Source organism: Scleropages formosus, chromosome 23 (assembly GCF_900964775.1).
Source record: "Scleropages formosus chromosome 23, fSclFor1.1, whole genome shotgun sequence".
NCBI classification, from domain to species: domain Eukaryota; kingdom Metazoa; phylum Chordata; class Actinopteri; order Osteoglossiformes; family Osteoglossidae; genus Scleropages; species Scleropages formosus.
In genome coordinates this window covers 700,767-716,004 of record NC_041828.1, presented here as the reverse complement: position 1 = coordinate 716,004, position 15,238 = coordinate 700,767, and the positions used below count along the sequence as shown (strand labels likewise).

Below are 15,238 nucleotides of genomic sequence, written 5' to 3'. Positions count from 1 at the left end.
GCTAAAACGAGAGGAGCCGAGAAGAACGCCGGGTGTCCAGGAAACCCTGTTGAGATGTCTCTCCTGTCCTTCTGGACTTTCAAATGACCTGGGAGGCGGCACTGAGCTCACTGCACCACGTCAAGCGAAATCACTGCAGCCTGAGGTGAGCAGGAGCTAGAGGACGGGGGCCTGGATCCCCTAGCCGAGCGCTCTACAGCACAGAGAGCGGAGCTGAAACAGGAAGTGCAAGTGTCAGGAGAACGGCTGTACCTTAAAAGAGGCTGAACTTATACCGGATTCTGCCGAGCCATAGGCCCTGCTCGCAAGACTGGCCCGCCCCGCTTCTAGCTGAAAATCAAATTCAGGTTCACGGTTCACTGTTTGTTCACATCCATGAGGTGAGGAAAACAACAGAGGAAACGTTTGCGTCTCGTGCAGCGGTGAGTTGACGGCAGGGCACCCAGTCACCCGGTTAGTTGGTAGTTTCTGCTAAGGCATCTACGGTCAGTGAGTTATTGAGGTCAGTGAGACACACCGGATGCATTATGGGTATCTGGTGGTGGTGGGGGTCAAACCAGAGCACAACAAGACGGTCCGCACGTTCACACCTGAGCTACTTCCAGCACTCCTGCTCCACTGGCCATGTGTGGTCTCCTGGACCACACCCATGCAAAGACATGCTCGACACGCCTCCCCCACCCCCACAATGCGGAAAACCGCCCCAGTACCCCCACTATTGGCAGAATCCAGTGTATTGCTGAGTGTGCAGCAGGACCAAGCCGGCTCGTACCTTGCTGTGGGGGTCGGCGAACATCCTCGTGAAGATCTCACAGAGGCGCTTCAGTTCCACACGGCTGTGAGGAAGGGGGGGGGAGAGAAGAAGAGTGTGTCAGGACCCGGGGAAAACGCTGGAGCGACACCTGCCACCGCAGGTGGGTACAAGTGGGAGGGGCCGGTACCTCAGGGTCCTCTGACTCTTGAGCATGCTCTGCAAGCCGAGCAGACCCTCCTTCCGCTCGGACCAGTTGGTGCTGGCACAGCGGTTGAGCACCTCGGCCACATCCTCCGTCTGCCGCATGTACGTAGGGATGCTACCGTTGCGGGAGCTGTACGAACGCTCCGAGCAGACGCTGGACGCATCGCTGTTGGCGTCGTCATCCGAGTACATCCCATACGTCTCGTACCGCCGCCTTGGCGCCTTCTTCTGCAGAGGTGCACAGAGGGAGGCTGGGTCACGACACCAAAGCTATGGGATCAGTGCTTTAAAAATCAATTTGAGTGACGCTCGGAGGAATTGTGGTGCGGTAAAACAAAGGATCAATTTTAAAAAAGGTGACTTCATGGGACAAATGTAGCAGAGGAAAAGGAGGGAGATACGAAAGGAAACAGCAGTACCTTCGTCCTGGCGTCTCCTAGCAGCTGGGAGCATTAAGAAACAAGACGAGTGGTTAGAGAAGGCGCGCTGGGGGTCAGCAGCCAACCCTCGGCAAGTGACACAGAATGAGAACGATGGGGCAGGACATGGGCGGGGTTTGGACATACCAGAGCATCGGCCAACGCCTCCTCCATGTCGGAGCCAGTGTTCAGGACCCGCATGGCACTGATGGATGAGGAGAGACGGGCGGATTGACTGATGCCGTAGCCCAACCCTGAAGGCAATAGAGAGCAGGCCTCATACTCTGCCACTAACACAGATGGGCATCCACCTGTCAGCTTTCTCTCACTCAGACACACACACTTAGGCAAATGTGTTATACACAGCCAGGGAGAAGACGACTTTGACCAAACCCACTGCATGCTAATTATGTGGAGCAACCCGCATTACACCCCACTCACACCTTCCATGTGCTCACTGGACAGCTGCAGCTGTGACACAGACACACCCACATTAGACTCCACCCCCACAGCCAGCCATACCAGCAATGCTCCATCAGCATGCAGACCAGCAAACCCTTCCCAAACAGAGCAGGCAACAGCAGAACAGGTAAGAACAAATGGGCTGAACAAGGAAAAAAAATAGAAATGAAAAATCCATAACGATGACTGATGATGAACCAAGTGATGATCAATAAATTTGCAACGTAGAAAATGCAGCGATGAGTCGACACTGAGGGCATGAATACAACAGAAGTCCCAAAACACGACCAGTTGTATTTTACTCCCCTCTATAACCTCAGATATAAACACATTAAAAAAAAATTAACAAGCTGATGGGGGGGGGGGGATGACTGAAATGGAAAGAAATGCCTCACAATTCAAAATCCATGAAAGTAATGGACCACGAAGAAATAAAAAACGAGGAGGGGAAGACGAGGCATAAATATGGAACTACGGTGACACGGAGACACTGCGTCAGCCTTCACCTGCAGCCCCAAAAACGTCAGGGACGTGGAGAGCCCCTGCAGACCTGGAGTAGTGGCGGGAAGCTGGAACGGAGAACCACACAAAGCCCTGAACGGTTAGTGTATGAGCTTGGGGGAGGGGCTAAGGAGGGCTGGGGTTTGGATCCTACAGGATGGAGAGCACCAGAGCAACCGCCAATAATGCAGCACTAACACTTGAAGTTCTTCAAGAAACAGCTTCATGGTGAGGAGGCGAGAAAGAAACCCGTCTAGCGGCTCCGCGTAGACACACACTTGGCGCTCTTGGGAACACACAGCAATAGGACACAAAGTCACAAAATGGAGCACAAGCTGGGAAAAGGGATGTCTCATGGGACCTTTGATGCAGCGGCAGTGGATCGATGCGCTTGATTAGCAGCCCCTCCTGAAGGATGCTCCTGGGGGTGGGGGGGGGGGGCAGGGGGTGTCAGAGCCACGCATGCTCGGCTAGCGCTCGGCTGTACTCACCGAGGGGCTGGAATGAGCGCACAGGGCTCGTGTCCCTGCTGCTTTCGCGACTCGCCTCCCGGCTGCAGCCCTGACTCATACTAGGCCGAGGGATTCGGCTGCCTCGCGCTACCAGGAGTCGGGGACAGGGACGAGGACAGCACATAGCACGCGTCAACAGCGCAACACACAGGAAAGAGACAGAGAGAAAGAAGAGAGACATGAGACTCGTTCGGTGGGACAGAAAACACACGCTGCAGTCCCACCCAAACAGCACTGCTTCCTTTCTGGTTCTAAGGGCAGAACAGTGGTTCTGCTATTTCCAGGAACCTTGTGCGGTCACCAAGGTCCGAGCAGGACCGTTGGGGTGAGAGAGACATAAGAGCGTAAAAGAATTCAGGAGCCAAAAACATGGTCGCAGCGAGCAGCAAGAACACGCGCACATACACACACACACACAGCAGAAAACAAAGCGAAAAGGAGAGGTGCAGGTCTCACACAGTTCACACATGACACTGTGGAAACAGGAAATGCTCCGACACTCTCTACACAGCGGTCTGTCAGAAGACCCCACTGGGTTGGGAACCCAAATGTCGCGTCACCGAGCCGCTACTGTACCCGTTACCTGTAAAGAAGCCTGCATGGATACTCAGAGTTTGATGTTTTGAAGCAAAATTTTTTTTTATCCTTCTGAAGGTTTTCCAAGGTTCCCCTTAGACAAAGCATGTGAAGCAATCCGTCCCGCAGCACACGGCTGTTCGCCATGAGACCAACCAGTGCAGCAACTTTCTTGGACACAAGACAAAGCCGCTTCGCCGGAAGGGCAAGATGGCTCATGGTCATTATTTACACATAAGGCAAAAACTGCACTTCTACTTCACTCCAGAAGAACCAGGACAGACTGGAGGAGGAGGAGCTGTAGTGCAGCTGTGGCACCTGCAGATATTCCTGAAGTTCAGGAACACTATTGTGTCATAGCAAAGAGCCCCCGGACAGGAAAGGTCTCCACCCATCGCCAAGAGGATGAGTGACACTTTCAAACTGAGACGGTACCTGTCCACAAGAAGGGTTTACACGTCAAGAACACAGTTTTACTATATCCCAAGAACATTACGGGAGGGCCACCGGTATGGAGAAGTGGCCCTTGGAACAGATAGGCGAACATGCTGCCTGAGAGACGCTGAAGGACCGCAGGTGCTCGGCTATACCTGGTCTGAACACAACATCTTCCTGTTCCTCCCACCACCGGTATAGAGTCATCCAAGTGCGGACACAAACTCAGCTACGACACAAGGGTGGTGGGGGGTGGGGGGTGACAAAACGCAGAGGGTCTCTGCTTGTGGAGGAAAAAACAAAGGGAGCTGCCAAATTAGGTAAAGTGCCCATTTAGCGATGGAGGCGGGGCCTCACAGTGAGGACAGCATCCCTCTCACCTACAGGAGGGGTTGGGGACACATCCTTACCCAGAAAAGGGGTAAAAACAGGGCACTGAGAGCAGCACAGAGCACAGGGGATTCTTACCTACAGAAAGGCGTGTGGGGCTGGAGTCCCGGCTGCAGCCTTGGCTCCGCGGGATGCGGCTGCGTTTCTGGGAGCCGGGGCCGGCCACAACACGCTGGGCCCCCACAGTGCTGAGAGCCGTGCTAGCCAGGACCCGGCCCGGGGAGGCCGACCTGCTGCCCGCTGAGGAGACACGTGAGAGAGAAGCACATGAGGGCGGAGCAGAAAGGAAAAGCCAGGAGGAAAGGGCTTTCAGACGGAGCTAATGCTAACGCTAGCAGGTAACTGCACAGCAGCACCAGAGGGGAGGGGGAGGGGTCTCGCCGAGTTACACACGGTGGGTCCTCCCCTTGCAAACTTTACTGGGACGAGAGCTGCTTTGTTGGGGACCCACTGTATTCTTCTTCCTTTGCTTTTGCTTCTAAAGAAGAGGCCAAATCCCTCAACCTTGGATTTGTATTTTCTCTTAGGTGTTTCTGTCTATTGACTGCAGTCACAACATCCTGGGTGGTAATTCCACTGGACACAGTGCTGGACAGGTGTGGTAAGGGAACGTCTGCATGCTTTAGTGAGAAGTACCACAACCGAGTCCTGACATCTGGCCTCATGTTCATGTCGTGCAGAACGGAAGTGTGCAGCAGTGTGTGAAGCAGCGTGCTTTTTCAGCCTCTCTCTGAAGACAATGCTAACAAAGAGAAGTTGAACTGGAGTGGTGTCACTGGAACAGGACACCACATCAGAGTGTTAAAGCGTTAAAATGAAAAGGACTCCCAGCATGCATTGGGGCAACAGCACACAGAGCGCAAAGCAGCATGGAAAGGATCCTCGGAGACCACAACCCCACTGCTGCCATGTGTGCTGTTGCAGGTGGCAGGGTTGTAATCAGTGAGGAGGATGGAGCTGTAAAGGGTGGGCAGTGGCCGTGTGGCAGAACATGGTGAGGTAAGGCCGGACAACACACACACACACACAGGAAACGCAGACTCTTACCACTAGCAGGGGCAGCAGACTGAGATCCTGAGAGAGTGGGTTGGCAGAGATTAGAGAGGGGTGGGTGCATTTGGGGTTAGGGCAGGGGCAGACATTGGGTGAGGTGGAAGAGGGAGGAACACATGTTAAAATACACCAATGGCAGCATGACCGCAGCAACACAAAAGCCCCTCTGTGGTTTGGGGAAGATCAAGCAACAGGCTGTGAGCCCCAAAGCAGCACCCAACGTGAGAGAAGTAGTGGGGGGGGGCGCAGGGTGGGATTGTGGGATTGCTGCCATGATGCAGGACTGCCAGAAAAAGTTCACGGAACAATGGAAATGGCAAGAACATACATGCCCTGACACACCTCTCTCTCTCTCTCTCTCTCCCCCCCCATCGCTACACAAAACACACTAAAACACAGAGCAGACGAGCTGTACAGCTGTAGGCAGCAAGTAAAATTCTGTTGGCAAAGATTTGCCCTGCAGTTCCTGATGATCGTGAAACACTGCAGTTCTCTCTCACTCAGAACAGCCCCAATTTCAACAACCCGCCCTCAGAAATTATTGGTCCATTCCGGAGGTGTGGCATAATTTCCCTTTCTGATTGGCTGGTCAGAAAACGAAGAGCAAGAGGACCAAGCTGAAACCAGGGCAACTGCGTACCCCAGTACACATCCTGAAGAAGATTAAGGTGTGACCTTCACAACTGTGGGACACAGGTCACACATGGACACATGTGGAGACACACAAACATGGACAGGTCACGCACACACGTGCAGGAATGGACTCCCAACAGCACCACACCATGTGTGAACAGTCATCACCCGAGTCCCTAAGAAATTTATTTAAAAAAAAAAAAAAAAAAAATCACACGCACACACACACCAGCATATGGGCTAAAATACCTGCCATGCAACCTGAGAGATCAGTTCCTGAAGGCATAGAAAACAAAAACAAATGTAAAAAACGGCCTGGTGAGAGCGACTTCGGCAAAGACACTGGAGACGTCCAGGAGGTGCCGGCGGACTCTGCAGGGATACGTACGCTGGGACTGTGAGACCACCTTGGACCGGCTGCGCCCCCGCGAGTCCACCTGGCTGCTGCCCGTGCCGGACACCGTCGAGAGAGTCTGCTTAGTGCGCAGGCGACCTGCCAACAGAGGAAAGGGAAACGTGGGTCGAGACCCCTTCACAGAAACGGTGGGTCATGGAGGCCACAGTTTCAGTCATGGGAGCATTGACAGAATCATGAATGGGATGGCGTCACTTTGATCACAGGCCTGGATGAACCCCCCACTTTCCCTGGTCTTGGAGAAACCAAACTTGACCGCTGTCCACCTAAAGCACCGGTTCTTTGCCACATCGACACACCGTCATCGTTCAAGTTCCAGGTATGTTTTGTAGCGCAATTTCTGAGCAACGCCACACCTCACTACACTAATTCTAGCGTACAAGCAGCATGTAATTGCAATTGTGCGAGTTCTCCTGACATCAGTGTGTTATGCGAGTGAGCTGTAGAGCAGAGCAGGAGATGGTGTCATGGCAACGTGGACTGGAAGAGACACGATCCCCGGGGCTCAGGGCTCTAAGTACCCAAGTGTAAAACGGACACCATGACGCACACAAGACCCCTAAATCAGGAACGGCATCACAAACAGAGCAGTAAGAACTATGGTAAACCCGATAATCCACTTTGCTTTCTACTCTGAAGCAAAGGGAACAAGGGTTCGATGGATCAAGGATTTAGGGTTATCAGTGAAGTAGGATGGGTGAGGGGGGTCAGCAGAGGCAACTGCTGATTCACAGTGAGAGACAGAGACATGTGCTCAGGTCATCAGAGAAAACGCATGTGAGCTATGAGGTTATGAGGAAGACGGCATAGGGTCCGGCATCCGGACACACTGGGACAGCCGTTAATGTCTGTGCTGATGACCACGGACCACTGGGGGTCGTGCCCAGCAGCAGCACAGCAGAAACAAACTGAAGACGTGACAGATGGGGAGGTTAGGGCAGAGCCAACAGCAGGGTGCTCTTACCATCCAGCTTATGAGACGACGCATCGTCTGCGTGTGCAAAGAGAGAAGGGCACAGCAAGCGGGTTAGTGGAGCAGCACAGCAACCATGAGGGGGGTGGGGGTGAGCATCTCTCAGGACAGGGTCAGTAAGTGGGCATACTGGGAGGAGGGGTCCATAATCATGCCTGCTTGGATTTATTTTATCCATCTGAACATAAATTCGTGGGGGAGAGCATAAATGATTACAACATAAAAAGATAATTGCAAATTGCCCTTGCAAAATTACACACCCAAGTGCGGTAAAGTGCTCACACAGCCATGACCCCCACGCTGACCCGACGCACGTCGACCGCAGAACCCTACATCCCCTCACCTAGGGAGGCATAGGTCCCTGCAGGGAGGCCGGCGGTGGCGAGCCGTGCCGAGGCCCCTGCCTGCCTGTCATGTCGGGCCTTGGCTCCGGCGGCGGCATTGACATCCACGTCGCTACGGGAACGCTGAAGGGACGCTGGTGACACCGTTGTCTTGCTGGTGGTGGGAACTGAGAGAGAGGGTTAGAGCGTGGTGAAATGCTCCGTCAGGACGGCAGCGCTGGTGTGAAAACATGGCGAGCAGCGCAAAGTCCCACCTCTCCCTGGAGCTGCGGACCACTTGGAAGACAGAGGTCGGCTGAGGAGCAGAGAAAAGTCTGTTAGAGGGGTAGACACTTCCTGCCTGCAGAGGGCAGTGAGAAGCCAGTGTCTGTCAGCGGTACCCTTATGACATTGGGGGATGAGAGGGGCAACAAGGGTGTGGCCTAATGGGGAAGCCGATCTGGGGTATGTCTCTGTGTGTGTGAAACAAGAGAAGATTAATGGCGGTGCCCTCACTTGAGGCTCTCCTGGGAGCTGGAGGACGAGCGGTCCGACTGGGGCAGCGATCCCTGCACACATGACTGCAGGTTGCGCTGGTACGAGGCCTCCAGTGAGTGAAACAAGACGTCCGCCTCCGAGGGGAAGTGCTGCCGCAGGCCCCAGTATGCCCTGCAGGGGGTGTCGCAGAGCCGCACGTCAGCCAGGCTCCTTGCATTGGCAGCAGGGCTGCGACTTAACAGGTAGGGGCACGGGCTTACTTTCTGGCCTCGACGCGAGCTTCCGCGTCCGCGTCCCGGATACCCTTCTTGATGCTGTCCACCAGGACTGCCGTGTGTCTGTCAGAGAACAGGAACGCTACATCAGCACAGGGGAACTCGTCCCTTCACGCCCCCCTACGACCTCGCGAACACACTTCAAGTGTCGCCAAGACCAGCTCTGTCCCGCTCCCTGTTAACAGTGCAGTGAGGATGTGTCCTTCCACTCCAAAAAGAAAGTAACAAACACCTTTACAACAATTCAATTCAATGTATTTTTATAGAGCTCTTCTCACGCAGTGGCACAGAGCACCATTTAACACAGCCATAAGGCAAGAAAAACAATCATCAGATAAAGGAACATAGAAGACAGTTGACTACTATCATAATATAGTACTTTTAAAGAGCTATAAGTATGTCTACTGGTCTCAGAGGAAAGGAACAAAAACTCCCAACTGAAAATCAAGGGAGGAAAAAACCTGTGGGGGTCCAAGGGCCAGTGGCTGGCCCCCCACCCCTCCTGAGCATTCTAAATTAAGTAACAATTCTTAGCCGGTTTACAAGTAATAATGATAGTGTTGCTATATGGTAGCTTGAATACAACAGAGATGTCCAACTTTTTGTGTCCATGGGCTGCAATCATTATTGTCAACTGGCACAAGGGCCGCAAGTGTGAAAAATCACAGCAACATATTAAGCGTTAAACGGCTGAGAAATTACTTATTGTAGCGCAACAGCATTACATACATTACCTAGTTCAGCAAGAATGCCGGGTCATTACATGGATACAGGACACTACTCTGGACAGACATAACACTTGCAAAAATCCAACCAAGAGAAACTGTTGGCTTTTCCTTCAAGACAGACATAAACCTAAGAGCGACACAATGCAATGACCTCGATTCTCGATCCTACCCTGTTCCCCCGGGAGTGGCTCTGGACCGCCGTGTACCGGACATGGACAAGCAGTTAAGGACAATGATCGTGTCCAACAACAGCAACTTTTCACTAGTAGCTGGCTGGTGATCACGAAAGAGTGAAAGTTTGTGCATCTCACTAGGGAGAAATGCAACCTCACCTCTCCAGGGAATGGGTCTGCCACTCCTGCAGCAGGAGGTCCAGGAACTCATAGCAGCGCCTGCAGAGGACACAGTCCAGTGTGACGCGTGTCGGATTTGACAACGAACAGCCACACGCTCATTTTCTCCCTCGTTGTAAAGACGCACATTCTGTCACCGTGCGCCATGTTCTCCAAGACCTCGCGAGTGATCCTTGTTCGCACCAATAAGCTCCAGTCATTACTGAGACGCTGTAGAAGACATTATACTTCGAAGTACATCTCTGCACATGCAAGTGCAAGGCATGTGACACCCAAGCGCCTAGCAAGGTTCCTCTTTCTCGTGCTCTTCCTGTGACGAGCTGCACAAGTGCACCGTAGTACAAGAGCGCTTTTGGAGAATTGGAACTTCACCATGGACAGTCCCAAGCCCAGCTGAGAAAGGAGGAGGGCTGGGCGTGGGGATAGCTACCCCACACTGTAAAAATCTCGCCAGCTACAGAAATGCCAACAAAGAAACTTTGCCTGGAGAGCCCTTGTTGGTGGCCTGTGCTCCAGGAGGGGTAGAAGGCGAAGCGGCATCTTGGACAGGGGAGCTCACCTTCGCACAGCCACCGATTTGGACGTACAGTTGCTGGCGATGAGCGGGATCAGCCGAGGAACGTGCGTGTGCTGGGGAGGGGACGGACACACGCACAGGGACATTAGAGCCTCGCTTAGAGAAACTGGGAGAAGTAGTGCTGACGGAGTTCCCTGCGGGGAGCCTCTTACCCGGATGATGATGCGGATGGCAGCCACGCCCGACGTGGACATCACCTTGGCACTGTTGGGAATCAGGTTGAACAATATAGGCACAATGGCTTCGGCTCCGTGGTCAAACTTGTTGCCCAGAACCGTGGAGAGGTGGCTGCGTGAAGACAGAGGGTGTCAGCGTGGCTTGCCCAAAATGCATGGACGAAGATCCAAGGGCTCTTGATCTCTGACCCCCACCCCCCAGGTACTCACGCCACAGTGATGCAGGCCTCACGCACCACCTGCGAGCGCAGGTCCTTGGCCGACAGCTTGAAGGCGCCGTCAAGGAGGCGGAGGTGCTGGAAGAAGCACTCATGATCAGGCGCCCCGGCCACCAGCAGTGAGCGCACCTTCTTCAGCTGCCAAATAACACAAGGATTAAGGGATCACAAAACGAAAGTTGGGATCCGATCCAGCTCAACTCTCACCACCACTTCCTCGCACAGTCCAAAGACATGCGTGGAAGGCAGCGAAGGGAAACCACCTCTGTACCTACCTTTACCTTGAAAGGTGCACGACTCCCCAGCGTCAGTGATCAATAACAAGAGGGACAATGTCATCTTTACCTTTCCTTTACGTATCCAGTCACTCAACAATGAGCAGCAAACTAGCATTTGTGGGGAGAAGATACTTCATTCTTAACGATTAAAACGTAACACTTCAGAAAGACAACTTTCGATGTACATATTCTAGTAAACAAGCTTCACTCACATCACTAAATGCACTGTGTCAACTCTAGCATGCATAGGCGAGCTCACGAGCCCACTAGCCCCGCAGAGCGGTCAGTACCCCACTCACCGCGTTGGTCCGCTGGTCCCAGTCATGCTTGTCATCCGACAGGATTTCACGGATCTTGTTGAGGTTGTCATCCAGGTCACGAGTAGAGTAGATCTGTGAGCGGAGACAAAGCCTGTGACCCCAGCCACTATTGAGAGGTTTTCCATCAGTCAGATGGGCGCGAGCACGCACACACGAGAGAGAGCAAACGGCTACGTTGGCATGCACCCCAAGAATCCACACACCTGTACAGTGGGCACTTCTGTGAAAGACTTGATAAAGTCATCTTCATCCACCGCTCCTGCCCCATCCTTGGATGCACCTTGCAGAAGAAGGGATATGAGAACAGCAGTCAATGATCACCCTTGCTGGCTGAGAAGAACAGGAAGCTCTTCAAAACAACGGGTCACAGCAGTCATCTGTCCGGCAGCTGGGCATTGCCAAAAAGGGTCTCGCTGACTCACTGCCGAAATGTGGGGTCAGGACAGGATGCTTTCCCTACAAACTCCTTCCTGCCACATGTTAGGGAGAACATGGGGGCAGCTGGTAGTGTAGTGATGAGTGCTACTCTCTTTGGAGCCAAATGTCACAGGTTCGACTCCCACCTCCAGCTCTAGTTCCCTTGAGCAAGGCACTTACCCTAAAGTTGTTCTAGTAAAACTAGCCAGCTGTAAAAATGGGAAATAATTGACACTGTAATAGATTGACGCAAGTCGCTTTGTCGAAAAGTGTCCAATAAATGAGTAAACGTAGAACCACAACCATGGCAGTGAGGTCAAAGGCCACAGAGTTCAGGGGAGAGCTCAGAGGAGTCCCGCAAAAACTTAACAGCTAAGAGCACAACGGGACGAGTGTCCTGTCTGCTCGTCCCAGAAGTTCGTCGCGAAACCATCAACATGGATGGTCGCCCTCCTCCCAGCTGCTCATGTGAACTAGACCAGACACATGATATTGACTCATCAGCAAATATACAGAAACCCAGTTGATTGAGACCATGTCATACAGCCACACACACACACACACACACACACACACACACACACACACACACGAGCATCGTGCTGAAGCGAATATTGATTGAGTAAATTCTGCACATTGATGAGGAGACACTGTGTGTCCTGCTGAAAAGCAACCCGGCCATGAGGGAGCAGCATTCAGAAACTGCTTACAGGAGCAGACAGCCACACTGTTTTACCGGTGTAAAAGAGACCAACATGAAGCAAGTTAACCCTGAAGCAGCACAAAGAGCCATAAACGCCAAATGAAACAGTTCTGCCGTTGCTTTGAACTGTCAAGAAAAATTAAAATTATGAAGGAGTGCAGGCAGGATTAAGGTAAATGCAACAACTAACACATTATTACTGCAAGTTGCTCACTGAGAAAACAAGGAGACCTCAAACACTAGACAAGGAACTCCAGCAAGGCATTTTGTACGGTGCCACTTCAGGGAACGAGCCTTGATCAAGTGTTCTACAGTGAGATGGAGATTCAAAGAGGGAACCTTGGAGTGGAGTTTATCACAGAAGCTCTGCTGCTGAAGCAAGTGCAGACCAATCATAGAGCCATTACAGGTGCTGTAAAAACCAGGGTCTGTCCACTTCTTGTTGAAAATGCTGCCTGCTTGCCTGCCTGTGTGTGCACGTGTATGCATGTGTGCTTCTGAGTGCAATGAGTGATGAGCAAGAGACATGCAAACACTGATACCTGGGAGCTTGGAGGCCCCGGAGGTGCTCGGGTGCCGGGTGCTGCCGACCATACTGCCGGGCTTCTTGCTGGCAGGAACCTTGAAGACACACTGGCTCCCGTCCACCGACTCGTCATCATCAAAGCTCTTATCTGGGGGACAGGAGACACCGTGTCACAGCAGCACGCAGAAGTGGAGATCAGCCACCCATCCGAGCCAGGGCTGTGAGGACGACCGCCTTACTCGTCTCTCTCTCTCACACACACGCCACCTGTACAGGACACAAAACGCTTTCCCCCCGCTTCCAGCAGAGAACCAAGATGACAGTGGCACCGGAAGCCGACACACTGACAAATGCGCTCCCGTTGCCATGACAACATGCTACAGCCACACTCTCGGAATTGTGGGAATATGAGCAAATGCAGCAGTCGATCACAGTGGCCACGCCTCGTCCCTGGATCTCCGCATCAAGGGACCTGGACCCAAAAAGATGGAACAGCATGTAGACCCTGGTCTCTCAAACCCCTGTTCACTCGCTCTTCTACCGAGTCCAGCCCTACACAGTCCTGCCGCACTCACAGTCGCAGATCCTTTGGCAGATGAGGCGCCTCATGGTGGTGACGGTGGCGGCAGCAGCAGGGGACCGCTGTACTCCGAGGTGCTGTTCCCGGTGCTTGGGCCGTCATGGCCGAGCACGCGGCACTCGCTGCTGCTCCCTAAGCTCGCCAGCAGGGCTCTTTCTCTGGCACAGAGCGCTCCACCCAGCCTCATACCGGCATTCCTTGCTCCTCCTCCTCCCCTCACTGCCCCCCCCTCCATCAGTTCAGCAGCCAATGAGCAGCGAGGTGAAATCATCGCCTCCTCTGCCACAGTGTCAATCCAGCACCTCCCTCCTTCCTTTGATGGATGATGCGAAGTCCCAGGGTCGAGAACAAGCAGCATGCGAGCGGGTTTTTACGCTTCCGCCCCACCCCCTCCCCTCACTGAGTGAGACAAAGACCCCAAGAGACACTTTCCTTCATACAGGGGGCAACTGTATGAGGCACCTGTGCTGTGATGCTGCCAAGCAGGAGCCTCACCCTCAGAGTGGCCCTCGTCCCATTAATATGCTTCTCAAGACTGCAGGAGAGCCAGACAAAAAACACACACACAGAAACATGGGAAACAGCCATCACCAAGCATAACCCTATGACCCACAACGGACTTGGACTAATGTGAGGAATGGAAGACCATGAACCCAACCGAGGCTGGAACATCTACCACTCATCAAAAAGAGCATAAGTGTGTTGTGCAGGATACCCAGAGAACACACTGTGGAACAGGTCCAGCGAAGCTCTGCCTCCATGCTCCTGGGCCCTCAGGCGTCATTGGGGGCCCTGTGAAAACTACAGCTGGGTGGAGAGTATCACAGCTTGCAAGGCCGCCTGTTGCCATGGTAATGTACGCTCGGCTTGCATCTCTCGCACCCCCCCCCCGCGATCCCAGCAAGGTGCTTCCTGTGCCACCGTCTGTCAAACCTTTGAGAGTATCTGGTCAGTTAACGCCAGTGAAAAGTGTCTAACTACTTCAGGGACAACTCATTCAAACAAACCCACGCTCTTAGAGCGAGCGCGTGTGTCTGTGTTTACTGTTCCCATGGACAGAAGGAATCTAGCATGTTGAAGAGAAAGGCATAACTAGTTACTGTTTGTGTTTCAAAGCCTATCGACAAGAAAACCCTGATCTGACTAAAAGACACAGCCTCAAACCATCTTACATACACACACAGCCAACACCCTACCCACCCACCTCAAGGCGTTGTCATAGAAACCTCTGTTAAAAAGGCTACAATCAACAAAGCAGACAGCAAGCGGGTACGACAGAGGTGGGAATGCCCCGCATTTCCAACCATGAGTGGCCCGGCCCCACCCCAAGTGAGAAACAGCTGCTGTATGCCAACTCATGCTGTTCACCATGGAGGAGGGCAGTCCAACGAAAGGCCACCAAGAGCTGGCAGTCCGGCACAGCTGGACAAGGGAGGACAGAGAGAGGACAGAGGATCAACGTCTCCCTGCAAAGCCTGTCTCAGGTGGAGACATTTAGTGGAGCTGCACACTATAGGAGACAGAGTGTGTGCCAAAGGCCCCCACAGGTGCATGTGAAGCAGATGCTGGGTGCCAGGCAAACCGGGATAGACTCCATGAGAAAGTGGCAGGAACACAGAGAAAATGTCATCAATGTCGTCAAGACTGAAAAACTCTCCATCCCAGACACTGTCAGAAGAGCAACTTCCTTTCCCGCGAACACCATCGAGGCCTCAGGCACAGGAAGAAAACCTGAGTGTGGCCAACAGGAAACGGAGTAAAGCTACTCCTCTTACCACAGCCATACAGAAGCAGTGCTGACAATGAGCGCCATTGCTGGGCACCCAGCTGTGTGTTTGGGATCACCTACTTTTCCAGAATGGACAAGCGACATTCCCTCGTCAATGAGCCGCAGCATCTGCGTATTCGTCCCAAGGGGCCCTGGCAGTCACCCCCCCTT

At 53.1% G+C, this 15,238-nt stretch overlaps 1 protein-coding gene across 19 annotated transcripts in view; it reads right to left on the bottom strand.

Moving 5' to 3' along the window:
* The window catches only part of clasp2 (cytoplasmic linker associated protein 2), a 36,577-nt gene that overhangs the window by 7,358 nt on the left and 13,981 nt on the right, over positions 1 to 15,238 (bottom strand). For 3 of the 19 annotated variants that reach the window (XM_029248292.1, XM_029248311.1, XM_029248310.1), the window contains 22 exons: positions 12,736 to 12,867; positions 11,277 to 11,353; positions 11,053 to 11,145; positions 10,468 to 10,613; positions 10,234 to 10,369; positions 10,064 to 10,134; positions 9,484 to 9,543; positions 8,409 to 8,486; positions 8,167 to 8,319; positions 7,926 to 7,966; positions 7,671 to 7,838; positions 7,319 to 7,345; positions 6,328 to 6,432; positions 5,301 to 5,327; positions 4,332 to 4,493; positions 2,832 to 2,939; positions 2,346 to 2,408; positions 1,525 to 1,631; positions 1,378 to 1,401; positions 942 to 1,186; positions 773 to 836; positions 253 to 330 (listed from right to left, as the gene is read on the bottom strand). In XM_029248292.1, the coding sequence (XP_029104125.1) occupies positions 253 to 330; positions 773 to 836; positions 942 to 1,186; positions 1,378 to 1,401; positions 1,525 to 1,631; positions 2,346 to 2,408; positions 2,832 to 2,939; positions 4,332 to 4,493; positions 5,301 to 5,327; positions 6,328 to 6,432; positions 7,319 to 7,345; positions 7,671 to 7,838; positions 7,926 to 7,966; positions 8,167 to 8,319; positions 8,409 to 8,486; positions 9,484 to 9,543; positions 10,064 to 10,134; positions 10,234 to 10,369; positions 10,468 to 10,613; positions 11,053 to 11,145; positions 11,277 to 11,353; positions 12,736 to 12,867 (2,165 nt within the window). The remainder of the gene's footprint in view (positions 1 to 252; positions 331 to 772; positions 837 to 941; positions 1,187 to 1,377; positions 1,402 to 1,524; positions 1,632 to 2,345; positions 2,409 to 2,831; positions 2,940 to 4,331; positions 4,494 to 5,300; positions 5,328 to 6,327; positions 6,433 to 7,318; positions 7,346 to 7,670; positions 7,839 to 7,925; positions 7,967 to 8,166; positions 8,320 to 8,408; positions 8,487 to 9,483; positions 9,544 to 10,063; positions 10,135 to 10,233; positions 10,370 to 10,467; positions 10,614 to 11,052; positions 11,146 to 11,276; positions 11,354 to 12,735; positions 12,868 to 15,238) is intronic. The other 16 variants (XM_029248299.1, XM_029248293.1, XM_029248298.1 and 13 more) reach the window with 16 other exon arrangements.